Source organism: Phyllopteryx taeniolatus, chromosome 15 (assembly GCF_024500385.1).
Source record: "Phyllopteryx taeniolatus isolate TA_2022b chromosome 15, UOR_Ptae_1.2, whole genome shotgun sequence".
NCBI classification, from domain to species: domain Eukaryota; kingdom Metazoa; phylum Chordata; class Actinopteri; order Syngnathiformes; family Syngnathidae; genus Phyllopteryx; species Phyllopteryx taeniolatus.
Genome location: NC_084516.1, coordinates 7,430,298 through 7,457,455, shown reverse-complemented (window position 1 = coordinate 7,457,455; position 27,158 = coordinate 7,430,298). Strand labels below are relative to the sequence as shown.

At 40.3% G+C, this 27,158-nt stretch overlaps 1 protein-coding gene across 1 annotated transcript; it reads left to right on the top strand.

Annotated features, from left to right (window-relative positions):
- LOC133490235 (lysosome membrane protein 2-like) lies at nt 1–25,636 on the top strand. The gene is made up of 12 exons (XM_061800041.1): nt 1–360; nt 7,619–7,776; nt 9,530–9,677; nt 9,753–9,944; nt 10,505–10,596; nt 11,024–11,143; nt 14,666–14,844; nt 17,788–17,906; nt 19,232–19,305; nt 19,377–19,428; nt 21,436–21,588; nt 22,099–25,636. Exons 1-12 carry the CDS (start codon nt 238–240, stop codon nt 22,207–22,209), a joined length of 1,521 nt encoding a protein of 506 aa, XP_061656025.1. The 5' UTR covers nt 1–237; the 3' UTR covers nt 22,210–25,636.
- Nucleotides 25,637–27,158: the final 1,522 nt, after the last annotated feature.

The following is a 27,158-nucleotide window of genomic DNA, read 5'->3' as shown; positions in this document are numbered from 1 at the left end:
CAGACCCTGCCCGCCGTACAAATAAGCGTGGTCTCGCTTTTATTGAACCCACTTTTAAGGTCGCGCTCCCACGTCCTTCTGCCGTGTTAAATATCCTCCTCGGTGATTCGTTATAACTGTACGCGTAGCTGATGAGTAAGAGTTGCAAAACTTCCACAAACTTTTTCTGAAGAAGAAACGTCATCAAATAGATAGTTTTTGTTGTTGTTCTTGTTTTGGACGTCTCCAGCTGTGAGCATGACGCGGAGGTCGTGCGCTATCTACGCGGTGGGCGTCATCTGCGCCACCCTGCTCGTCGTGGGCATCGGCTTGATCGCCTCGCAGACTTTTCGCCGGCTGATGCACAACCGCCTCAAGAAGGTAAGCAAAACAAGCGTCCACTTTTGTTTGCTCGTGTTGCATTGCACTCCGCTGCGCTTCTCGTTGCGCTTCCGCTGTGCGAAGAGCGGATGACAGTTGACGGTTGACAATCGGGGGATTGTGTGGAAGACCGTGGTAGGCAACCTCAGGCCTGCGGGGCCACTTGCAGGGAGGTTTTATTAGGTCCGTGCACTTCTTTAAAAACTAAAAAAATTAAAAAAAGCAAAACACTCAAAGCAACTGTAAAAAGTCCACAAATGAAAAGTGGGAGTAAGTCAGTATCTGTGCAAGTCATAAGTGAGTATCAAGTTTTCAGCAGTCTTGTATAAAGCACAAGTATCCTCACAGAAAATAAGTTAAATCCACCTTGAGGAAAATTACTTCAACAAAAGACCTCAAAGTATCTGACATTTGCTGTAGAAGTATTTATTATTATGTTATTTATCCAGGTAAGGCATTTGAGAACAGGTTCTGATTGTCAATGCCTACCTGTATTCCGCAAAGTTTAAAAAAGAAAGGCAAATAAATGCAAATACATATGCAACAACAAACTGTACAATGTGATGGTTGCGTATTTACATAATACATTGAAAGTAAAGATAAAAGTAGTCCAAAAAGTAAGTGATTTGATTGTTTTCTAAATCTATTTAAATTGTTTCTTTTTCAACTCCAGCACTAGTTAAAGATCTGTGTAAAAGTAAAGTACAAATCCCGAAATATATTTTAGATCTGCCATCAGGAACGTGTGAGAGAGAGAAAGATAAACAGAGAGACACACAGAGATAAGAGAGACAGAGAGAGAGAGAGAGAAACTACCATTGTGTCCATATTATACAGTACCTCCGTCAGGTCTGAAAGGACTATTCTATGGCTAGGCAAAAAGAACATTTCAGATATCCGCAATGTCATTTTGCCTCGGAGAAATTATGTCACTTTTGCCATTCATTTGTATGGGGTTTCTCATAATAGACTGTTGTAATTCCAGTTCAAGATATCTTTAATTCACCCCAATTCGTGATATCTACGTGTAACTTCTCGGATAGGCCTATTTAAGTTTTAACTAGGCAAAATGACGTAGATATTTGTAACTGGAATTATGACGAGTCAAAATGACGTTGTAGAAATCTCAAACTGGTGTTACACGTCTGCAATTCAGTTGCAAATATTTGTAATTCACTAGCGGATCTATGCAAGTGAATTGTAAATATCTGCAAATATCTTTATTTAGGAAATATAGTAGAGGATAAGGGCGGCACGGTGGACGACTGGTTAGAGCGTCAGCCTCACAGTTCTGACGACCCGGGTTCAATCCCCGGCCCCGCCTGTGTGGAGTTTGCATGTTCTCCCCGTGCCTGCGTGGGTTTTCTCCGGGTACTCCGGTTTCCTCCCACATCCCAAAAACATGCATGAATTGGAGACTCTAAATTGCCCGTAGGCATGACTGTGAGTGCGAATGGTTGTTTGTTCCTATGTGCCCTGCGATTGGCTGGCAACCAGTTCAGGGTGTACCCCGCCTCCTGCCCGATGACAGCTGGGATAGGCTCCAGCACGCCCGCGACCCTAGTGAGGAGAAGCGGCTCAGAAAATGGATGGATGGAGTAGAGGATAAGTGAAATTTGCCAGAAATATAAATGACCAAGTAAAGTACAGACACGTGAATATTCTACTTACTGGTACAGTAACGAAGGAGTTGTACTGCGTTACATTATAAGAATGGGGTCATCTTGTGGCAGCTTAGAGTGTTGTAGAGCACAAAAACTAAGAATAGGTGAGTTTTTCAGTAAATTGTTGGTGATAGGCTCCACAGAAAAAAAGCGTGAATAGGTGAATTAGTGAACTGTAAATATGCAGGGGATTACTGTATGTTAAACTACTGAGCATATATTGACCGCGATTGGATTGCTTTTAAAGTCTTGAGGAACATTTGTGGTCGTTTTTGTGGAAGATGAGATTTGAATGAGAATTGAAAATGTGAATGACTTCCCAGAAAATGTCACCAACAATATAAAGTCAGCACTTGGACTTGTTTTTGTGCTGCTGGCAAACAATGGTAGTTTGAGGTGTAAAATAAAATTTTAAAAAGTGATGATTCGGATAAATTATTCACTGTGCCTTATCATTACGACCAGAGGTGGTTCCGAGAAATTCCATGCCCAAGAATAATTGAGGGGCTGGGCAACCGTCGCTTGTTTGTGGGTTGGTTGGTATTTTTAGCACATCACATCAGAGAGTACATAGTCAGTTGTTTTAGTGCAAACTGAAAGGAAAATATATTTTACAATAGTGATGTAATTAATTTCTCTTCATTCACTTTGTTTGGAACACTCAATGTAATCAAGGGGAGATCACAGTAACTTTGTTTTTGCAAACACTTTACGAAGGTCCTAACATCGGACGTTTCAACGTTACGAATGGCGGGCAATGATGCGCAAGAAAACGCGATCATGGAGCACGAGAAGGCATGCTCAGTTACCGCTATACTACTGTTTTTCTTTTGATTATTTTATATTTGTAGACTAGAAGTGTTTTTCATGCAAAAATTTACTTTCCTACTGCGTTATCGTAGGTTACTGACAATGGCACATTCAGAATATTTTTTTTTTCAGTTTACAAACTCGGGTTACGTTCCATCGTAGGAACGGAACTCTGTCATAAACTGGGGCCCTCTAGTACTTAGAACTTTGGATAACGAACTGGATGGACTGTAGAAGGTATATTTTAGGCTTGCAGGTCAAACTCAGGGGGTAAATTATCCATTAAAATGAAGAATTATGCTCATTCCATTGAATTTAAGGAAGTTTAAGACCAAGGGCTCTATTTTCATGACTGGCGTAAATCCGGCATGGCATGTGGTGTAACTGCGCACGGAGGCAGGTTAGACCCGGTGTTGGTAATTTTGTGGGAAAGCCAGCTCGGTGCAGACTGGCCTGCCAAATTGGCAAACATACGCAGCGTGCCTGCACTTGCATGAAAATCTGGATATGCTGGCATTTTCATCCCGCCACAGATGCGCCAACTACAAAAATAGAGCCACAAGTCTTTGAGGAGTTGAGACCAAGTCAAGACGGAGACAATGTGAGACCAAGTTAAGAACAACACTTTGAGGACTTGAGACCAAGTCAAGACCAGGACTTTGAAGAGTTGAGACCAAGTCAAGACTGAAACAATATGAGACCAAGTCAAGACCAAGATTTTGAAGAATTGAGACAAAGTCAAGCCTGAGACAGTGTGAGACCAAGTCAAGACAGTGGGGTGAAGCAGGATGCTGGGTTCAGTGTTCTCAGACGTTAAGTTGTTGCCCTAAATTACTCTTCATGTTCCATTAACAGGGCTTGTTGCTTGTTGAGTGTCTTTTGAATGACACATTAAAGCAAACATTTCATATCTTAATCTTTATAGTTGAAAGAAATTCCTTGGCAAGGCACCGATTCCAATCTCTCTTTTTCCCCTTCGCCTCAGAGGGCGATAAGGGTGGAAATAAGCCAGCGGGTTGCCAATTGGACATGAATATATGTTGAACTACACACTACACTTCAATAAGTATAGAGGAGAAGGTTCAAGTTTCCGTGGTGGGCCGTGCATTTGGTCCCTGGGCCTTTAGTAGGGACTAACCCGACTTAATCCTAATTTTATTTCTGACACTATCACAATTGTTGAAACTATCAATGCTATAAAAACATTAAAGAAGAAAAACGCAACATTATAGCACATAACTGCCACATACACGATTTGGAGCAGTTCAGAATCAATATTTATATAATAACATGACAAAAACATTTAAATAAAATACATCATACACACCAGAGATGCTGATTATTAAATACAGACTGTTTTGCCTGTCGAAGTTGGCTGTAACAAGTTTTGTTCTGACCAAACAATCACAGGACGATAAAATGCTGTCGTCATCGAGGGCCAGCTAGCTTGCCCTGTGAGGTCAAATTCGAAATCTGATTGGTTAAAGAAACAGTCCGATTGCTAATACAGTTTTAGTAGTAATGTCGGCCAGCATTACTGATTATGAAGGCCCTGGAGCAGATTTCATTGACATGGCAGTACACAGAGGCTGAAATATGATTGGATTAAAAAATAATAATAATCTAACATCCACGTATTGGAAGCAGTGGAGCCAAGAGAAATTCTACAGAATGAATATAATAGACTGTTGAGATTACATTAATACAATTTCATTGCACAAATCTTAGAGTTTTGATTGTAAATATAGATCAGTGCATCTTTAGGCCAGCAGAGAAGGCCTTTGCTGGCCCAGAAGGCCCACCACTTGTGGATTCTGACTTAAGGGCTGGTATATTTTGGCATTGCGTCCTTCAATTCTCACAAATTTGATGCATGCAGAGGCAGTGAAATCTGACACTGGCCACGATGCTCCGGTGACGCACTGCTTCATTGAGGAGGCAGGCAGGTGGTACTATGCAAAATATACAGTTCACTTTGAAACTCTAGTGAAACCCACACTACATTTAACATACTGTACCAACAAGAAACAAGCCTGGTAGTAGTATGATTTATTTCAGGGCGCCTCATCTCACTCGCACCATGTATGAAGACTCTCATTCCAAGAATGCTTCCATGAGTCTAAGCCTCTTTCGCCCCAGCCAGCATTGGGCAAGGGCTTTATCCTTGATAGGATATTGGAAATTTTACACAGGCCTGACTTGATTTAAAACCTAATAACAATAAATGTGTTGAAAACTATGCAGGGGAACGGGCAACTTCCCACTTATGACTTCTGAGTTGTGTTACAGTTAAGACCACATGAGACCAAGTCAAGACTTTGAGGAGTTGAGACCCAAACGAGACAGGTCAAGACCAAGACTTCAGGAGTTGAAACCAAGGCCAAGTCTTTCAGGAGATGAGACCAAGACAAAGCAGGTCGAGTCAAGTCAAGCCCTAGAATTTGAGGAGTCGAGACCAAGTCAAGGCAAGTCAAGTTTTGACTGAGATGAAGCAGTTCCAGACCAAGTTAAAGCCAAGACTTTAAGGCAGGGGTGTCAAACTTATTTTTTGTCACGGGCCATATTGTAGTTACGGTTTCCCTCAGAGGGCCATTATGACTGTGAAACCATAAACATCTTTAATCGCCTCATCATATTTACATACGAAATTTATGAACTAGTTTTGGAATCAGAAATCAAGGGTAATGGGTTTTTCAACTATTGTTCATGTTTGGTAACACAAAAATGCTTGCACGATCTCAACATTATTTAATAAAGGTTGGGAAACACTGTTCTTTGAAAACCTCTGGAGCAAAAAAAACATTAAATAGTCTTTATGTTCTATTGTTTCTCAGATGATTTAAAGAATATTCTCTCGCTGTGCGTTATTCATGCCTGTGTTTTTGTCCCGTTTCTAGACATCAAAGTAGTGGCAGTGCGCTTATTTGCTTATTCACCTGCTACACATGTTTTCAATCGGGGAGCATAGATGAGAGGGCTTCTCTGTTACTGTTTTCCATGCAGTATTTCATGTCGCATGCTGGGAGGGTGGCCATGTTGAATTGTGCTGGGGGGAGGGGGGGGGGGGGGGGGGGGGCATGAAAGGACAGCGCCTGAAACGAGCACGCTCTGCCCTCCTCGATCCAAGGTGACAGCTTTATTGTCCTTGACCACTAGTAGAATAGGAGCCTGAGGAGGAGGGTTCTTGGAACACTGGGGCCGCTTTCGCGCGCTCTCCTTTTTGGGGTTAATTTACGCCCGGCCACTACTTTGAACAAAACTGACACAATTAGGCCAAGCTAAGATTTTTACCTCATGTATGTGTTGTTGGAAGACAAACTAATCCACCCAACACCTCTTCCCTTCCTTCTTGCCTTCCCTGTGTTTTTCAATTCCTCAAAAGATCCCCGCAGTAAATTGTTGGGATCGTTGTCCACAAGTGCGAGGCGTTTTGTGGCTTTTGAAAATTAGGGGAGAGTTTAGTTTTGTAGCGGCTGCTTACGTGGTACCAGGGCCTCATGGAGCTCGGGCCTAAGGAATGTGGGCCGGATCATTAAGGTTGCTGTCCGGTGCAACCATTGGGAGTCTAGCCTTTTGCATCACATGATCTGTCAGTGACTCTCCCCGAGTGCTCGTCGTCAATGGCAACTGGCCGACAATGGAGCTATGGAGGAGTCTCCCCTAATACCATTCATGTGCATGGCCAATGCTCTTGTCAGACAGAGGCACCCCTCCACAGCCCCCCAAAGATGTTTTTGTTCTCCGGGTTGTTTTTGTTAGGAACACACCATCCAGACTCAAACATCCCGCCACTTCTTCTTAACTTGAAATGTTGTCACTTGAAATTTAAATCAGTACTATTTGTGATGCCTAGGCAGATATTAATGTTTACTATTATACCGGCCCTTTTTTGGCCTTCTAAAAATTCAACATTTCTCAACTGATTCAAACTATTCCAAAGTACAGTGGTACCTCACAAGTTTAAGTCGTTCCGTGACTAAGCGCCTAACTCAATTTACTTGTATATGAAATAAATTTTCCTCGTTAAAATTAATTGAAAGGCCATTGATCTGTTTCAGCCCCCCAAAACAGCACCTTTTTTGGGTGAAAAATAGCAGTGTTGTTTAAAAAAATAATTCAAACATCACAAAAGAGAATGTAATGAACTAACCTGGTTTCTTAAAGAATAATTATTGTCCGTATTGTAGAACAGTAGACCCCCGTATACTGCAGTTCGGCACCCACGGATTTACTTGTTCATATTTTTTTTTTTTTTCTTTTAGGTTTTTTTTTTTTGGGGGGGGGGGGGGGGGCTCACCCTGAAAACGCTTATAAGTGGGGATAAACTGCAACTAGCAGGGGTCCACTGTATTTGTGCACTGGATACATACCTTCTAGGGGTGTGGCCTTACGAATGAAATCAGGAGCTGGAGTTGGGTTGTGTGAGTTGTGGCTACAGCAGTTCCTTGTCAGTGTTCTAATGTATTTGTGTTTTTGCCTGTTTGTTTTGGCTCACAAAAAAAAAAAAAAAAAAAAAAAAAAAACATCGAACAAGCGACATCGTGGCACTGAAAGTCAAGGTACCACTGTATTACTGTACAGTAATTCAGTTTTTACTAGTACTATAATTCATTATTTTTAAATTGTCCAATCCCCCCTTTTTATATTTCCTACATTTCCCTTAATTCTACAGAATTCCAGTTCAGCATCAGCTCTTCAGCAATCACACGCAATTTCTACTGAAATTGGATATCGAGTTATTACTAAGTTTGTCATCTAACTTCAGGCTGATGGTGTTTCAACAGGAGATTGTTTTGGTGGAGGGCAGCCGCGTGTTTGAGTCATGGAAGAGGCCCCCTCCTCCCGTCTACATGGAGTACTTCTTCTTCAATGTGACCAACGTAGATGAGTTCCTCGCTGGGGCCAAACCGGTGGTCAACCAGGTCGGGCCCTACACGTACAGGTGAGGTCCGAGACTATAAATCAACAATACAATAAAGTGGGACTAACCTAAATGTGGCCATATCTGAATTGTGCTACTTTGAAGCAAAACAAACATTTGTGTCACATGAACCATGTATGTAAATACAGCCCTACTGTAACTTTACCAAACGTGGTTGTGAGTGTATTACAGGGACCACACTAGAAATAGCCATTTTGACTTAAGGAGTAGAAACCAAGTCAAGACGAAGACCAAAGGAGGTCAAGGCCAGGTTTTTGTCGAGACCCAGTCCAGACCAAGACTTTGAAGGGATGAGACAAAGTCCAGATCAATACTTTAAGGATCTGAGACCAAGTCAAGACCATGGCATATGAGACAGTCAAGACCAAGACTTTGAGAGTTGAGACCAAGTTCAGACACCCCAGACCAAGACTTTGAAGGGGTGAAACAAAGTAAAGACTTGAGGAGTTGAGACCAGGTCAAGACCAATACTTTGAGGAATTGAGTCCAAGTCAACAATGAACAAACAATTCCACACAAGCGACAGAATTCTTAAAAATCATCCATGCATTATTATGCCTACTGTTTCCATGGACCAGACACTCAAAAGTGTTGAATGTGGCTAGTGTTTGCTCAATGCTGAAGTAACTGACAGAGGACAGTCAGTTCCTGTTTCTGATTTTGTAATCTGGTCAACATTTTCGCTTTGTTCTGTTTTAGGAAGATTTCTATTTTGAGTCAACGGTCGGACTGTAGGTTCCTCTCCCTTCCCTTAAATAAATATTAAGGTTCACGGACAGCATTTACAGTGCAGCCCCTATTTGTCTTTCATAATTCCTGATATTGCGTTGACAACCTGAGTCGAGGTAAAGCTAGTAGCTAGCTGACAAAATAAACCTGACACACTGTGCTATCCTGTCACAATAGTGTCATCCAGACACCAACAATGACCGAAAAGCTGAATCAGCATAAGAAATGGAAACAGCCAAGTGAAAAATCCCCCAAACCTGATCATTACCTCCACCACAGCACAGAACTGCAGTTTCTACAAACAGAGAAGTGCAATGCACACATTCAAAAGTTCTCGTATATGCAGCGGTACCTTGACTAACACAAACGAATGAGTTTTCTGAGTAACATGTCTTCATTCTGTCGATTCTTTTTGCGCTGTGATGTGTGTTGGTTGATTTTTTTTTTTGCGCTGTGATGCATGCCAAATTTTTAAATTTAACGAGCGATCTTAAAAAATGATCCTCTATTTGTGTGTTTGATTGTTATTCCCATTCCATAAACGATTGAAAGTGCATTTGTGACTGCGACTCTCCTTGACCACATGCGAGGGCATTACACTACCTTAATTGTTGTATTTCTTTTCACCTCCTTTGAGTGGTGGTGTATATGAAGCTAGCACACAACTTAAATTTTCGATCGCAAATACACGAACAAGCAATGGCTTGTAACTAGAAAGTTGGGGGAATCCTAAGTGAAGGTACCACTGTCCGGGAAATATTTGGATGAAAAACACTTCTAGACCATAGTTGTAAAACAAATGAAAAACAGTAATAATGTCAGTAACTGAGCATGTCGCATATTTTCATACTGCTGCACGAGTTAGTTCCTTCGACACTATTCGAAACCTTGAAACATCATATGCGAAACTTCTTAATCCGAGGTCCCCCTTGTAACTGTTTAAGCACGTCAAAGATATGCTTTACAACTGCTTCTCTTGGGGTCATGAAAAGATGGTGAAATATCTTTTTTGTGTCTCACAAAGGGAGTACAGGTACAAGGACAACGTGACCATGGTGGATGATGGCAAAATGGTGTCGGGGTACAACACTAAAAGCTTTGTGTTCCTGATGGACAAGTCTGTCGGCGACCCTGCACTGGATAACATCACCACTGTTAATATACCGGCTTGGGTAAGGAAAAAACGACAACAGGACTTTGGCCACCATGTACGCTCTCCTCAAGTCCCACTCTTTTCTTGTGTGTAGGCTGTGATGAACAAGGTCAAAGGGAGCTTCTGGAAATCCTCCATGGTGTCCATTTGGATGAACTCCATCGGGAGCGGCCTATTCACCACACGCACTGTGGACGAACTGTTGTGGGGCTACGAGGACCCCCTGCTAGCCCGCATCGCTCCGAGCAATCCGGAAGTCGAGACCATTTTTGGTCTTATGTATAAGGTACGCCAAGATGTTGTCATTATTACAAACAGCTGAAATTATTTTGGGAAAGGAACACAAGTGGATGGTGGTTCTAATTTGGGAGGGGCTACATTTTTTTGAAGAATTATTGAGATATTTTTGTCAAGTCAAACTAGAGTTTAAGTACAGTAGTACCTTGTGATACACAACATTGGGGAGTCAAGACATGTCAGACTTTCCTGGAAGGCTAATCACTACTAAAGACGGTGTCTCTACATAGCCGCAAACCCGTTCAACAGTTTACATACTTCATTCGATGTTGCTGTTTTGGTTAGCAACCAAGTTCTCATAGGCTCAGTGGTTAGCTGTTTACTGAGCATGTGTAAGCCGAGATGATGTTTTATTACTGTTCTTCCGGGGTAATAAACTGCTGAAAAGGGCATTAGGGGTGTGAATGACAGCGATATAGCAAACAATCATTTTTTTCAAATGGCAAAAGAGATGCATCTATTTAAAGGAGGCCATTATTTGTCTTGAGTGGATGACGGCCAGTATTTGAGGAAATACAGAACATGTAAACTTGTCCCCACCCCATCCAGAAAAATGGATCCAACGATGGGGAATTCGTCTTTCACACTGGGGAGCAGAATTACTTGGATTACGGCCGAGTGGAAACATGGAAAGGTCAAAGGTAACGTATTCGTCCCTTCCTTTTCTTTGGCCAATGCGCTGAAGCTCCATTGGGCAACCTTCGGATTCAAATATTTCTTAAGTCAACTGCTTTTTGCTCAAAATAGAAGCTGACTTTGTTTGTGGGTTTATTTAATGTCTGGATGTTTGCCCTCAGCTCTGAGGACAGAGCACCCTGGTAGCATAATGTCTCGATGGTAACTTCTTTACGCCTCATTATCAGCTGTACCGCTTGCTCTCTTTTCAGATTTGTATAATCAAACACTTCTCTCCAATTTTGTGTCATTGACATGATACGATATGATATCTCGTGGGAAACGCTTAACGGAAACAAATGTCTCTTGGAAATGTTTTGCAGCCAGCTGACCTTATGATATCTCGTGGGAAACGCTTAACGGAAACAAATGTCTCTTGGAAATGTTTTGCAGCCAGCTGACCTTCTGGAACTCCAACCAAAGCAACAGCATCAACGGGTCCGACGGAAGTGCCTTTCATCCCCTACTGAAAAAGGACGAACGCATTTACATCTTCACCCCGGACCTTTGCAGGTATTTTTACCCGTGCTCTGTGTGAAAATGTTTTTCTGTTCTTCTATACGCGCTCAGGGGAGTTTTCTTCCTAGAATAGTTATGACTTATGCACATTGGGAAGCTAAAATGTTTATGAGATACTTTTGGATTTCAAATGAATTCAAGGCTTACTGGTACATATCCTAGCTAAATACCTGACATGCATACTCCCTAAAGTAACCAACATAGTATACTGATAAATACTTCAATATACCACACCGCATAGCCCTCACATACCTTGCATAACATATTGATACAAACTCTGTTTACATGTGATCATTTTCAAGGGACAAGATATGAAAACAATGTCGTTTTGGTCTTTAGCCTGAAAATACAAACATTTGAAGAGGGGTTTTTAAGTATTGGAAAACGGCAGCAATACCATTTCAGTTTCAATGCTCAAAAGAATAGTTTGCTCAAAAAGTCTTCAGTGTATGCATTTGTGAGTACAGCAATACCATGCTAGTTCAAGAGCGAAAAACAGCGAGTAATTGATGCCTACATTAATAGCTTAAACCATAAATATACCTCAAACTATGATCTGGACTCCAGTGAAATATCTTTTCAACCTTGTTTTATAACATTACCCTTAAAAATAAATGGATTGCACATGGGGCAAAACCCTCCACTAACATCCCAGGTTAAATTTAGCTCCTACTTGACAAAGCTTGTTCTCTCAGTCGAAATATATCACTTCAATATACAGTGGTACCTTGGGTTAGGAATTTAATTTGTTGCATGGAATCTTTTGCAAACCAAAATATCCTTAAGTCATGTAAATGTTTCCTATTGAAATAAATGGAAATGCAATTAAACAGTTTCAGCTCCAAAACGAAGTTTACAAATCCAAAATTGTACCTAAATCAAGGGTTGTTTCTTTTTTTTTTTTTTTGCAAAAATGTTGTTCATTTTTTCATAAACCAAGTCCACTGTACTTCCCTGAGACCAATTCCTATTTAGACAGAGATTTGGCTCCATCTTGTGGCGTCTTAATGCGTTATAGAAAAATCACAAAAACGCAAACATTTGAGTTTTTCAATGAACCACAGAAAAGATAAACAGGTGAATTTGAAACCTGCAAATATGTGGGGGATACTATTGCCTGTACGTTACATTTTTCATAAAATACAAACACAAAATTTGGTTTGCTGTTTTTACTTGGTCTTTACTAAGTTCACCCCGAGTTGAGAACAAGCTTGACCAATGAAGTCATACCCTTACGCTCACTGATGATACACATCTCTTAATTTAGGCAGTAACCTTGACCTCAAAAATCTTTTTGTCACATGTGGAAAGAATCTGTCGACATTCTACCTTTGGCCCAGTCTGGGCGCGTGTCGTTAAACCCCCCTGTGTCCCACATGTTTACAAAACACTTTCACCCACTTACAAAACGCATTGTGGCTTCACGCAGGCGGGCCGTGTTATGTGAACGCTGCCTCCTCCGTTTACTGTATTTTTTACTATTATGTGAAGAGGAAATGCTTCATCAAGTTTTGGCACTGGCTACTGTTTGCGTTTTAAAAACATAAATGTGAATTGACATCTGGAAAAATCTTTTTTTTTTTTTAAATAAAGGATGGGAAATTCCCATTTCTAACCCTTGGGCCTTGTTACCTAACATTTGAGCCACAAAAGCTTCAAGATGTTGATGAAGTGCAGACAGGTGCTTGTCAAATAGCTGACTTGTCTTTGGTTGTGCTGTACATTAATCACTCTTCCCATTGCGGCCATTTATTTAAAAAAAAAAAAAAAAAAAAAAACAGCACCCGGTCCCAAAGTCATACATTGAATGTATTGTAAGATAGGGAAGGGCCTGTCTTTTCAGTACAACATGAGCGATATAATCGCATTAGTAACTTGACTTCTGAATTTAATTCGTTAAGGGAACTCAATTTATTCTTAAAATTTCCCCATTTAAATGTACTGAAAATGCATCACAATTTTTATTACGTTTTTAGTACACAAAAATTGCACCTTATTTTGTAAAAACATAATAAAACAGAATGTAAAGAAATAAACTGATTTGTATAATTACTGTGAATTTTTGTTGGTTGGATTAGTATCTACGGTCTGAAAGTATTTATATATATTTACAGTAATTGTGATGTTACTACTGAGCTAGTGTAGATTAGGGATAGACTAGGGTACCGACAAATTCAGGTTAGGGTAATTGATGCCCCCCAAATATTTATAATTAGGTATATTAATAGTTTAAACCATAAATATACAACAAACTTTGATCCAAAACACATAAATATAATTTTAATCTCATTTCACAATATTTTCCCTAAAAAATAAATAGCTTACAGGTGATATATATATTTTTAATGCACCAGTAAAAATATACACGTGACGAAGACTCTACTTAACTTCTAACAATCCAGGCTAAACTTAACTTCTCACCAACATTAAAAAGATCTTCATACAGTCGAGATGCATTGCTTTGACTTCAACTATAAAGCCCGACTTTTGGCGCCATCTTGTTGAACCTTATGGTGTAAACAGTAAGAGCTAAAAATATGCAAATAGGTGAGTTTTTCTACGCATAGCTGAGGCTAGGTTAAAAAAAGTGAATAAATAAAATCATGAAAAGTAAACTGAGAATATTCAAGGGATTATTGTACATTTCAAGGCCTTATTAACTAGAAATACCACAAAACTACCACTTTGTGACAGTATCACTGCAAAATTCTTCCTGGGGGAGTAATTTTACTTTTTAGTTTTATCTTACAGTAGTTTGTACAGTACATCATTTCTTATGACCATTTCCACTGTACTCGCTGATCTTTTAAACTTTCGTGCAAAGTATTTCCAAAGTATCGTTTTCCGAATTCTTGTCTAGCAAATACGCCCTGAAGGTTTTTTTGTTGTTTTTTTGGGGGTTTTTTTTGGTGGTGTTTCTCGCAAGGGTGAAGGGAAAGGTCGTTACGGTATTGTTGCACACTGGCACACACTGTATGGACTCTTTTGTTCTGACTAAGAACCATCAGGATTCCCTGGGAACTGTTCAACATGCTGTAACTCCCTCAGGGGTCACAATAATAACACCCTAAATGTCTTACAGACACGGTACAAATGGAAAGCTGTTTCATCGATGGCGCTGAAGGTTGGATTTGCTCTACATGGGGATTTTTCTGTCTCAATCATTTGAAGGTCACGCTTTAAAAGAGCAGCTGCATAAGTGGACCTGCCTTGCAGTAAATCAGAAGGCAAATAATCGGACTTTAAACTTTAACTGAGGTGAATGTTAGAACGCAATAAACTACTGCAATGGTGAATAAAGCTATAGAGGAGGTAATAAAATCCATTGACACTGTTCAAAGAAAGGATTGACATTTTACAAAGGGGGCAAGGGGCAAAACCAGGAACTTCTGATTCCTGTTAAGAAATATTGTGCCCAAAGACCTGCCCCAATGATGTCAAATTTAAATGCAGACATAATGACACATTTCAAAAAGTCAAGAGGAACCTCACTGCACTAACTTTTTGTCCGTACAGGTCCATCTATATGGAGTTTGAGAAGGACGTAGAGGTAAGAGGGATACCAGCATACCGGTTCACGCCGCCACGCTCAGTCCTGGCCAGCAAAGAGGAAAATCCGGCCAATGAGGGTTTCTGCATCACCCCGCAGGAGTGCCTTGGAACGGGCCTCCTCAAAGTCAGTCCTTGTCGGAAAGGTAAACAACTGTATCTCTGTTTGTGATCGTTTCATCGTCTGTTGCGTAAACAGAACATATCAACGCCACATGTCCCGAAAAAGTGCGCTAAATTTGGTTATATTCTGGATTTAGCTAGATGGTGTGGAGAAGACTCAAGTAATTAAAGACGCAATTGGAGTGAATCTAATCATAATTTAAGTGAATTATATTGCATCAGAATCGCGAGTGAATGGTAGCCTGTCGTGATTGGAGGAAATATCGGCGGAATAGTAGTGAATCGGCTTGTATTGGATCTCATTTTAACGGGATTGAAATGCATCATAATAGCGGGATTAGGAGTGTAGTTGTACCGCGTTGTAATTGGAGAGAATCGTATCTAATTGGAAAGAATTGTATTGAATCATAATTGGGGTGAATTTTATTGCATCTTAATTGGAATTAATCACAATATATTATAATTGGAGTGATTTGCAACATAATTGTAGCAGATTGTATTGCATGTTAATTGGAGTGAATGGTATTGCATCGGGCGGCACGGTGTTTGACTGGTTAGAGCGTCTGCCTCACAGTTCTGAGGACCGGGGTTCAATCCCCGGCCCTGCCTGTGTGGAGTTTGCATGTTCTCGCCGTGCCTGCGTGGGTTTTCTCCGGGCACTCCGGTCTCCTCCCACATCCCAAAAACACGCGTGGTAGGTTAACTGACAACTTGCAAACACAAACCCGCCTGCATCAAGATGCCCCCTCCCCCAAACCCCCAGTTGACGACCGGTATTCGAGGGGCAAAAGCCAAGGACCCAGCCAAAATATTGGGACCATCGTTCTGATATTTTCAGAGGTGGAAGGGGGCCTAAGTAGAGATGCTCACATACATTTTGGTGATGATAGATGGCAGTTGTGTGACATTAATCAACATTAAAAGCTTTAGGCTCATGCACCCACAAAGCTATTCTGTAGAATGAATTAATGAATGAATGATCGTAGCTGAATTTGTTGTGTGATGGTGCTTTAATTGAATGTGGGTGCAATATATGGCTCAAACTATATGTTTGGGAAAACCTTGTTTAATTTTCGGCTTGTTGGTGGTCTGTATGGGAATTGTAATTGCACATCGGCATGATTCGGCTTAGTGTCGATTGCGAAATGCCGCGTATGTCTCCAATCTCCGGCTAAAATGTCCTGGTGGCCAAAGGTCCCAGGGATGACACTTGAATGGCTTCGGTGATGCTCTTAGTGCGTTCAATGTGTAGCTTCACTGTTGTACCACAGGGTTTCGTCTGTATGCATGGTTAGAGCTGTATTTAAATTTACCCACGTCCCCACACATAAATCCAAATTGATAAATCCCATACTTTGCATGGAAACGTTCCTACACACGCTTTACAAACACTTCTGGGAGTACGCATGCTTGATAAATGAGGGCCCTGGTCATTTAAGTCCACTGGTAAGAATGTGTATACGTGCTACGGTGACCTTGGTGTTTGTTCGACGGCTGTTGCCAAACACAGGAGCAGGAAAGCATTCACCTCTGCCCCACTTCACGAGCACATAGCCATGCCGCCAGCGGACACATGCGCAATGAAGCTTGTTTTTGAGCGACGGTGCACATTTCAGAGTTTACCAGTGGACCCCAGCCAGGTTTGGTACACTCAGTGATGTGGTTCGTGCTTAAAATGGGCCCGGTGGACGGGTCGCAATGTCTCTTGTTGACAATAAGTGGAAGGAACTGAGCAGGAGTAGCAAGATTTTTTGTGGATATCACTAATTGGTTCTACATCAGTATTAAAATCAACTTATCAACCTATTGTTTCTTGTATGACGCCCGGTAGCTTGATTTTCTGAGACACAGGTCAGATAAAATCTTAAGCAAGGTACAGTAATCCAATCCCCTGCTATATTGCGGTTCGCCTTTCACAGTCCCTCTGTATTGCAGATTAGTTAATTTTTATTTTTTTTTATTGTTGAAATAATTTTACAATATGTTTTAAAACTGAGTTGAAATCTGTTTCAATGTGATCAAAGGAAGTGAGAGGGGTATTTTGAGGCAAGGATTTGCCATCGTAAATGTTGGACAGGTTTAACTTGTCACGCTACGCTAATGGTCAGACCCCAAAAAAGTAACCGTCTTTATTCCAATAAAGTTCAAACAAAAGGTGCTACTGATGATTAGCTAAAGTATGTTTATACCAAGTACAAAATAAGTAAACTAGTAAAATGAAGCCCTATGAAGGAGTTGAGCACTGAAGAATACCAGAAAAATGCCAGGATTTACAGGGAGAAACAAGAGCACACACACACAGAAAAACAACAAAATCCAAATAGGAACAGCATAACAAACTGCGAAGACAAAGAAACGATCTGGCCTCTTCCTGGTGTAGCTGCAGAGCTTTAAGACTGGGAGCTGAGCGATCATGACATTAAATTTTCCAAGCAAATTGGATAGAAAGATTTACTCTGAACACACCCCACACCACAGCATAAAACACTCAAAATAATCATTTAGACATTCAACAATTGGGCCTTTTTTTACTTTGATCAGAAGGGGTGAATCTGAATTTGCTCCGATTATAAGTATGTGTGTAGCCGGCTTTAGTATCCCTTGACCATTCAAATATTCTTGGCTGTCCTGATAAAATTTTTTAAAAATTACGATTTTGGTCAGAATACATATAAAAGTATAAGAATAAAAAGTATCCCACAAGAAGGTTTGGTATTTGTGCAAGCCACACGTGAAGCTTTAACCTTCTGAGACTCCACAAAACAAGCGGTGATATTGAGAAATAAACTTGTCGGCAACATCCACACAGAGTCTAATGATGCACGCCAGATCAAGCGTCTCCTCTCAGTGCTAACTGGCGACAAGTGATGCATTGTCACACGGGACAGCGTTGGCAAATGTATGGAAAGCAACTTCTTTTTGTGGTTAATCAACCTAATAGAGTGAATTCCCTTCTTTTTTCCCAGGCGCTCCAGTCGTGGCCTCTTTTCCTCATTTCTATCTCGCAGATTCCAAATATGCGGCAGCTATCGAAGGAATGTCCCCTGAGAGAACTCACCACCAAACCTACCTCGACCTAAACCCGGTAGGATAAACCTAAAAATAGAGTACCTTGACGGAAGAGTGCACCAACTTACAAGTTTTTCTAGTTACAAACTGGCATTTGATGGAATTTTTGCTTTGTGTTGCGAGCCAGAATAAAAACAAGCAATTAAGACGTAATACCCTCGCATGTGGGCAAGCAGAACCACATTTGCGATGCACTTTCAGACGTTTATTAAATTGGACAAAGTCAAACAAATACAAAATGAGAACACTTGCAAGGAGCTGCTGTAGGCCACAACTGACACTAAGATGCTCACACTGAACCAACCAACCCAACAGTGAGCAGTACTTTGTTAATTTAGCGGCACGGTGGCCCGACTGGTTAGAGCGTCAGCCTCACAGTTCGGAGGACCGCGGTTCAATCCCCAGCCCCGCCTGTGTGGAATTTGAAATTTCTCCCCGTACCTGCGTGGGTTTTCTCCGGGCACTCCGGTTTCCTCCCACATCCCAAAAACATGCATTAATTGGAGACTCTAAATTGCCCGTAGGTGTGAATGTGAGTGCGAATGGTTTGTTTGTATGTGCCCTGCGATTGGCTGGCAACCAGTTCAGGGCCCGCGACCCTAGTGATGAGAAGCGGCTCAGAAGATGGATGTGTTCATTTATTGTGTTTATGTTTTTATAGAATACAGTGTTATTTTTATTCATGTAACAAAAATGGTAGTGTGTTTTTGCGGACCTGGAGTGGATTAATGGCATTTCAACTACTTCCGATAGGCAATATTGATTTCATATATGAGTAAATTGCATTTTGAGCTTGGTCGCAGAGTGAAATAAACTAAAAAAATAAAATCAAGGAAGGCCAATGACTGGGCACATATAGACCAAGAACAATTCACACTCACATCACACCTACAAGATGAACAATTTAGTTTTTGATGACGCTAGCATGCAAGTTTTTGGAATGTGGGAGGAAACTGGAGTGCCCGGAGACAAACAACGCAAGCATGGGGAGAACATGCAAACTCCACAAAGGAAAGCCAGAGCTGAGATTCAAACCTTGAACTTCAGTATTGTGAAGCAGACATGCTAAACACTGCATCAGCATGCTACTCTAGCCTTTTTTCAAATAAACTCAGTGGTCTTTATCATTGATTTGTCTATACAAGTGAATGTTGTGACCATACATGTTTTTTGTGCTGGGAATCCCTGGCTGTGACAAGGTACAATTGCACTGTCGCGCCATCTAGTTGCGTACAGGTGACAGTGCAGGCTTGAGTAATACTGTTTGTTCAGTCGTTTCATTACTTTTACGCTGCAAAAGGATGGACGATGGGAAACTGACGTTCTGTTGTCCATTTACAGACCACTGGCATAATTGTACGTGGGAACAAGAGAGCGCAGATCAACATCTTAATGAATAGAATTTCCGGTTTCCCGTAAGTATTTTTGTGTATGTGTGTCTGTTTGTTTTGTGGGATCACAAGACTGTCTTTCCCATCCCTACCAGGAAAACCAGAGGTCTTAACGACACCATCTTCCCCGTCATGTTCCTGAATGAGGTGAGAAACCTATCAGTAAACAAAAAAATTAACACTGATCAGTGGAAACACCCAAATTTAGAGTTCAAATCTAAGTATATTGGACAAAATACACTTGTATGACAATTACGAACGCGTTAATTAAAGCAGTGGTTCTCAAATTCGGCCCCAATTTGAGAAGCTGTAATTTGAAGGTCCGCAAAATAATTTTATTACATTTTGTATAATTTTTAAAAAGTGCAAACCTCCATATGGGGACCAGCGCGGCAATGAAACATACTTAACCAATCCTGCATACCTTAACTTTGGGCCAATCACCTCTGAAATGATTGTGATGTATCACATAAATCTGACATCCCATATAGAGTTGTACAGATGAGACAAGGCCACCTTGGTAAAATATTTGCATCTTGAAAGCACATACTGTGCCTCAGGTCAGCACATACTGTGGCTCAGGTCAAAAGTTTCCAACGTGGCTCACTGCTAATGCAACATATAAATAGACCCCATGGGCTCTATTTTTTCGTGACCAGTGTAAATTTGGCATGTGGCGTATTAAAAAAAGGGCGATCTGTGCCGTTGTTTGAGTTGAAACATTTGACATTCACTGCCAATCAAAGCGGCACCTCTCATTCCCTTTAAATGCGGAGCAATTGCAGTCTCGCATGTGCGGAAGAGGACGCAGCAATCCATGACTGACTGGAGCATTGTCACTGCTCTCGGCAGGTGTGGCCACATTTGCGGCTACCCTTATTAAATAGGGATTGACCTGGTGATAATCACTGGCGACTTAAATATGTCCGCGGACCTCCTGTATCTATCCCCACCTGTGATCATTCGTGTGCCCAACCCCCACAGAGCTGCGTGCCTGCCAGTGGGATGATTTAAAAAATATAATACTGATGATGATGATAATCATAATAATAATAATAAGAAGAAGAATGCATTCAATGAATTGATTTTGACGATGATTCCGAGGGTTTGATGCCCGCTGTTCACATACATAGTATTTATGAACACGTCCGGCATCCATCACAAATGCCGCGGAACTTGCTTATCTGTCTGCCTGTGCCTTGATCAAATTCACCAAAATCGTGTTAGACCAGCGATCTACCTATTGAGCAGGATTTAGATTTGGTACGAACAGGTGTAAGTTCAGACCAACGTTCTGCCAGCAAGTTGTCACATGTGGCGAGCACGTGAAAGGACACACACCCGTTCCGCCGGTACATCCATCTTGGTGCCAGCTGGTCTGCCAAATTAGCAAGCCAGTGCAGCGAGCCTTGCGTTTGCATGAAAATCAAGATGTGCCAGTTTTTGCGCGCCAACACAGTCCAGGAATATAGAGCCCCATCTCTTTAGAAATGTTCAGTGCCAGTTACACAGTGATTACCTTCCACTGAACTTCTTTCTTGTCATACCCAAAACAAAGTGCAAATGATTTTCACGCTCATGTCAGTCGCTTTTTGAGTTGGTCTGTTGGTTGGCTTAATGCAGCATCCAAATTGCTAAATTGGCAACACTGACTCTTTTCTAAACCAGCTCTTCTCTGTTGAGAACTGAATTTGGTTAAACAGGCCATCATTATTTACATTGAAAAATAAACAATTCCAGTGGTGTTTAGTACATGCTACAGGGGATACATTCCAGACCTACCCACAATAGGTGAACATCCATGATATAGCCAGACCATATACACAGTACATTTTTATTTTTAAAGTTTTACCCCTTCCACACACTTAAAACACAATCAAACTCATTAAAGTACAGTTTAAACTTGTAAATGTATTTGAACACCAACAAATTGCTGTTACTGTTAAATAAACGGCTGATAAGTGCACTTGTGACTGTGGCTCTCCTTCTCCTTATTCAAGGTTATTACAGAAAGTAAGTATATTGTATAAAAAAAAACATGATAAAAATATTGCTTTAAAAAACACAAAATAGTGGGGGTGTCACAGAAACAGATTGCATTTTCGCATCTTGAAGGTTGGATGAAGTCACATATATTTGGGATTGTCTCAACAGAGCGTGGTCATGGACGAGGCATCAGCGGCGAGGGTCCACAAGCTGCTGATGATCGTCACGGTGGTGTCCAACTTCCCGCTCGTTTTTGTGGCTCTTGGTGGCATCATGCTGCTGGTCCTGATCGTCCTGCTGATGCGCGAGCGCAAACAGAAGGTGCGAGGAGCTGCCACTCCATAGTGCTTACTTTTTGTATAACAGCTCTAACCATAATATATTTTCATTTAGTTATTATTAACTACCAAGCATGTGTTGTCAATATGACTTTGTCTTTTCAATCCTTTCTAATAACTGTGCTGCTCCTTTGGTCTTAATTCCATTTGTCAATATGCTGTCAAACACCATTAACCCACCTGTAATAATCAAAATGGAGCATCCTTCAAAAACAGAAATTTTTGGTGGAGTTTAAGACACATCATCTGTAAAGCTGAGGTTTACCTTGGAGTTTAACAATGTGTAGTAATTGTAAATCTGAAGTTTAATGTGGAGTTTAAAAATAAAAAAAAGAAGCATAGTGTGGTAAACAGCAGTTTAGTAAAGGAATACTGTTAATAAAGTTAGGAAATATGATAATATGTACTGTATTTGTTTGTTTTTTATGCATTGCTAGTGATCACAGGCATTGTAATTGATATGGTCTAAATAAATGTGAACCTTTTCTTGCAGGCCAGCAGTGAGGAGAACACGTCTTACTCTCCGGTGTGTGAAAAGGAAAAAGAAGACCCTCAAAATGGAACGTACATCGGTCTGACGCCCAAGGTGGACGCGCAAGCTTGAGCACTGTCGCCATCGATGTTTTGAAGTACAAAACACCACTGCAAATTTGATGTCCACACCCTTCAATTTGTCAGCGAAAACACATTTCATTGTTTATTTAATGAGTTAATGAGGCTGCTAATTATAGATGAAAACATCTAGAGATTGCAATCAAAACAAACATGACTGAAATGGGGTTGGGATCAATATTTCAGTATTAGACTGTCAGGATCAGCCCCTGACTACATTTTACAAGAGCCCATACAGGGAGGGAAAAGGACAGTCAGTCAGTATTAAAATCCTACGCCCCCGCTACTAAATATTACCAAACATTGTTTCTATGCCTACTGCCTAAAAGTATCTTTTATGTATAATGACAGTGTTTGGAGACGCTCACAACCCTGGCATGAGCATCAGACAAAGACAAAAAACACTGTATATTTTGTAAAATAAGAAAGTCCTTCTCATTTTTTTTCTTGTTGTAAATGTTCCTGTAGAAAATGTCCAAATGAAGAACTTCAGGTCTGCTTAGAGTAGGTCAACACTTTTGTCGAAGCCCCTTTCACGGCGCCTATAAATACAGCATTTTCCTATATCAGTGTATTCTGCATGAATGACACTAACACAGAATGGGGTGACAAGGTTGACCATGAAAATGTCCGCCTTCAGAGGTAGTATCAGAGCCATAAAAGCTGCTTTTACGCTACCTGTAAAAGACAGCATTGTTCTACCTTTTTTTAAAGCTGCTGTTTGATATACTGTAAATGGCACTGATGCAGAATAGGGGACAAAGTGGAAGTGACATTTTTCCACCCTCAGTAGTCGCATCAAAACCGTAACAGAACCTGTGTATAAAGCCCCTTTTACACTGCTTCTAAAATCCATAATTTTTCTGTCCGTTTTGCACGTTGCTGTTCTGTATAAATGGCACCAGCGGTGGGCCGATGCCTGCCTGTAACTGTGTTCCGCAAAGTTGGGAGAGGGGTCAAGTTTAACGCTTTAACAGTCACTTCTCCTGCCATGCTGTGTTGAATGCAATGTCCCTTAACTATTTTATGTCACACCAGACGTCGTCTAAATCAGTGTTTCCCAACCTTAATCGAACCTAGGCACATACCCGACTCACAAAAAGTTAGGGATTGGGTTTTTGGGGAGACAAGAAGAGTCAAAGAAAGGAAAACAAGTAGACATTCTTCAAAATTGGGGGTAGGGGGGGGGGGGGGGGAATACCTGCTGTTAATTTTGCCATTCAGCTCCTTAGAGAGAAGCAAGTTGAGCAAAAAGTACTAAAATATTGAACAGTTGGATCTGTGCATTCAAAAATTTAGAAAAGGTTCAATTAAGTTCACCTGTAATGCTTATGGTGCATATTAGGTTCAATTTTGTCTGTAGTGTATTTTGCATTAGAACATTTTCAAATATTTCATGGCACACCACCCCAAAACAAAAATGTCAGCAAAAGTGTGAGTGAAATCTGGGGCAGTTTACTTGAACACAAAGCTTGTTGTATGAATGGCAACAGAGGGATACAAAGGTTAACTGGACCTTCTGCCATCTAGGGGAAAGAGCATTTACTTCTTCTGCCTGTCACTGTTGTGTCAATGGCAGAGATACAGTAGATCAACAAAGATACAATATTTGTAGTAAATAAATCATACTTTTCGGACTAATTAAATTGGATAATTTCCGGGAGCACACCTGATGATCGGCACAGTGGTTGGGAGTCACTGATGGAAATGATTGGATTCTGGAATGTGGCGGCATTGTCCACAGTTTTGGCGATATCCCACGCCGTCCGGTTCTGTGAAAATAGCAAAGGTGGATAATTAATGGGTCTCCTGCTCTGATGTTCAGAGTGGGGATAGTTCATGCAGTACTAGTTTTTTTCTGTATTTTAACTGCTCCTACTAATTGTTACTGTAATGTTACCGCTCAGTGTTCTATTTGGAAAACATCCTCCAGTCCAAACACTTCTACCGGCATGGAAGAAATGAGGATTTTTTATTTTTTTTTTAATTGTTCAATGCTGCATTGGAGCCACAGCGGTGAAGGCATGACGCCTTCACCGCTGGTGAAATTGTGCTGCCTGTAAATACTCTTTTTTTTATTCTTTTTATTCTTTATTTCTATTCTTGCAACCAAACACAATCATGCTTCAAGTGTATAGTTTTGCTCGAGTTGTATCTCAAGGATTTTAACATTGTTTAGAAAATTGCTGCTCGGCAATTAGATATTTTTTTTAACACTGATGAGTCCATTTCTGCTATTATTATTATTGTATTATGTTATTATTAGTTAGGCATGGGCATAACAATCCAGAAATTCTGCCAATCGTGTGGAATTTATTGTCGATCAATCATGTCCTGAAACGATGGAGGCAATATGGAGTGGACCAATATTCCCTCAACTAGTTTGCCATCTAAAGAAGAACAAATTGTTAAATTCTGTAACAATGTACATCATTTCCAATAACTCTTCATCAATCTTAATTAATGGTAAGACTTTGGTTAAAGACACATGAAAAAATAATATAAAGAATACATGACCATGTATGAAAATAAAGTAGTATTTTTCGAGTAAACTTTTTTTAAGTAATCTTATGTAAATGAAGCTATGTTTTAAAAAATAACGTTTATGGAATTGACTGTCGATGAATCACATCTTGAAGTCATGGATGTAAAATGGAGTGCACTATTTAACTAGTTCGCAGTCTAAAGAAGAAATGATTGTGTAATTTCGTAAATTTATAAGAATAGCATCCTAATTTGTTCGGAAAAAGTAGCAACATTACTAGAAAACAAAAAAATTTACAAGAATAATGTTTTCTTCGGGAAAAAATATCACAAGAATATCACAAGAATTAATTTGTATTTTTCGAGAAAAAAAAGGTAAATTAATATAACGTTATATTGAGCACATCCACACCACAACTCCTCTGAGCAGCATTATATGTTCAATAGCACACAACATTCATATTTTAAAAATGACAAAAAACTGAATGTTTTTTTTTTCCTTAGTCGATGGAGGAAGTTTAGTGCTCATCCCTTGTCTTAGTGGTAACATTTGACTGCAATGTTGTTATATTAATTTGCTGTTTTTAATTTTAATGTCTTTAATTTTTTTAGTAAATTCATCATTTAGATATCTGTTATGGTAATGGTGACGATTCATGGAGAGTGCATCTTGTAGTCTAAGTTCACAATCATCAGATGAATGAAATTGCCAACTTTGTTGTGTGTGGTTTTTTTTTTTGTATGATCTTCAAAAAACCAAAAAGCAAAGCACAAAATGGATGTCATGCTGTTTGATTACAGACTGTACTTTATGAAATTATCGTTATTGTTATAACCGTGTATGTATCCTTCTAACCGTCTTTATTTTGTGAAATGTTGACGTGTTTTCACTGTGTACGCAAAATAAAACAATAGATCTTAGTGTCCTGACTTTACCTCCTCTGGATTTGCTTTGTGTCTCTGATTTATTTTATTTATTTTTTTAAAGGTTGAATTATTATGAACTATATCTAACATCAAAATGAGCACACAAACGCACTTAACCGTTTTCAGAGGCTTTCAGTTAAAGTCCACTTCGACCTTAATGAAGGAATTAAAAACCCAACAGCTGGTTACGCTCATAGAAAACCTGCAATGTTTGTTGCTGTTCAGCAGGTGGCAGTATGTTCCTTTCAATAGCTATTTTCTGAGCTCCTGTTGCCTTTTAAGTATTAGTTCTTAACCTGGGTTGATTGAACCCCAGAGGGCAGATTTACCATTAGGCAAAAACAGGCAATTGTCTGTGACCCCGAGATTTCAAGAGGACCCCCAAGGTCCCATAAGGAAGTGATTAAGAAAGAGTACTTTGAATTAAAGCAATTGTTATTGTTTTAGTCTTAATCATTTAGTCATTATCATTTTGACTGCCCCCCTCCCTTTTGCATGCAATGGACTATTCCATCATCTTACTGCCCCAATTCGTAAATAAAGTTAAACTCAGTTATCATTTATATTTAGGATCACTTTTTTTTAAAACTCAATTTCAGCTTTACAGATGCCACGTCTGCTCTGTCTATTGTGGCACGCAGTGGCATTGGATGTCACAGTAAAGGTAAATACTTCTACCATCTGTTTGTATCGGAGGGAGGAAGAGAGGTGTCTGTTGAGGTGGGGCGTTTATTTTTCAAGTGGATAATTAATTGGGGCATGGTGTCTATTAGTGCGTCAGATAAAGAAAAAAAATCTGTAAGATAACATTACTATACCTCACAGTAAAGATAGTTACTGCGACCTAGAGGCAACACAGCTTTATATTTTCGGGACACCGGTATCGTCGCCTGCAGTTTTTTTTCAGACGTGGAAAAAGGGGCATCTGTTGGGGTGGTGCAATGGTTCAATTGGACAATTATTTTGAGGCATGGCATAAACTAGAGCGGAGGCTACTGTTTGAAGAAATTCTGTGCTAAAACATTACAATACATCATAGTAAATGTAGTTACTGCTGCCTAGATTAAACAACTGTTTGTTTTTGTTTTTCCTGAGGGTGTAAAAGAGGGGTCTACTTGGGGTGGAGCATTTATCCTATATTACAATATCTCATAGTAAAGGTAATCACTGCTACATAGTGGCATCACCTGTTCCCCCCAAGGGGGCAGGAAAAGGCATTTATTGTGATGGGGCGTTTATTTATTCCAGTTGACAATTAATTGGGGGTACAGTGTCTATTAGAGGGGAAGCTACTATTTGAGGAAACACTGTACATTACAATAACCACGTTATCATTCTCTCCTCCAATATTTACAAATGTCACACCAACAACGAATATGGAATTCAGTCCAACGTCGACCTCTGGCAAGGCAACAATATTCTGACCAGGACCAAATTGTACACGTCAGTTCAGATGAAGGTGGATCTTTATGTGGACGTTAAATTTGTAGTCAGTCATTGAGTTTATCATGAAAGGCAGTAGTGTTTCCT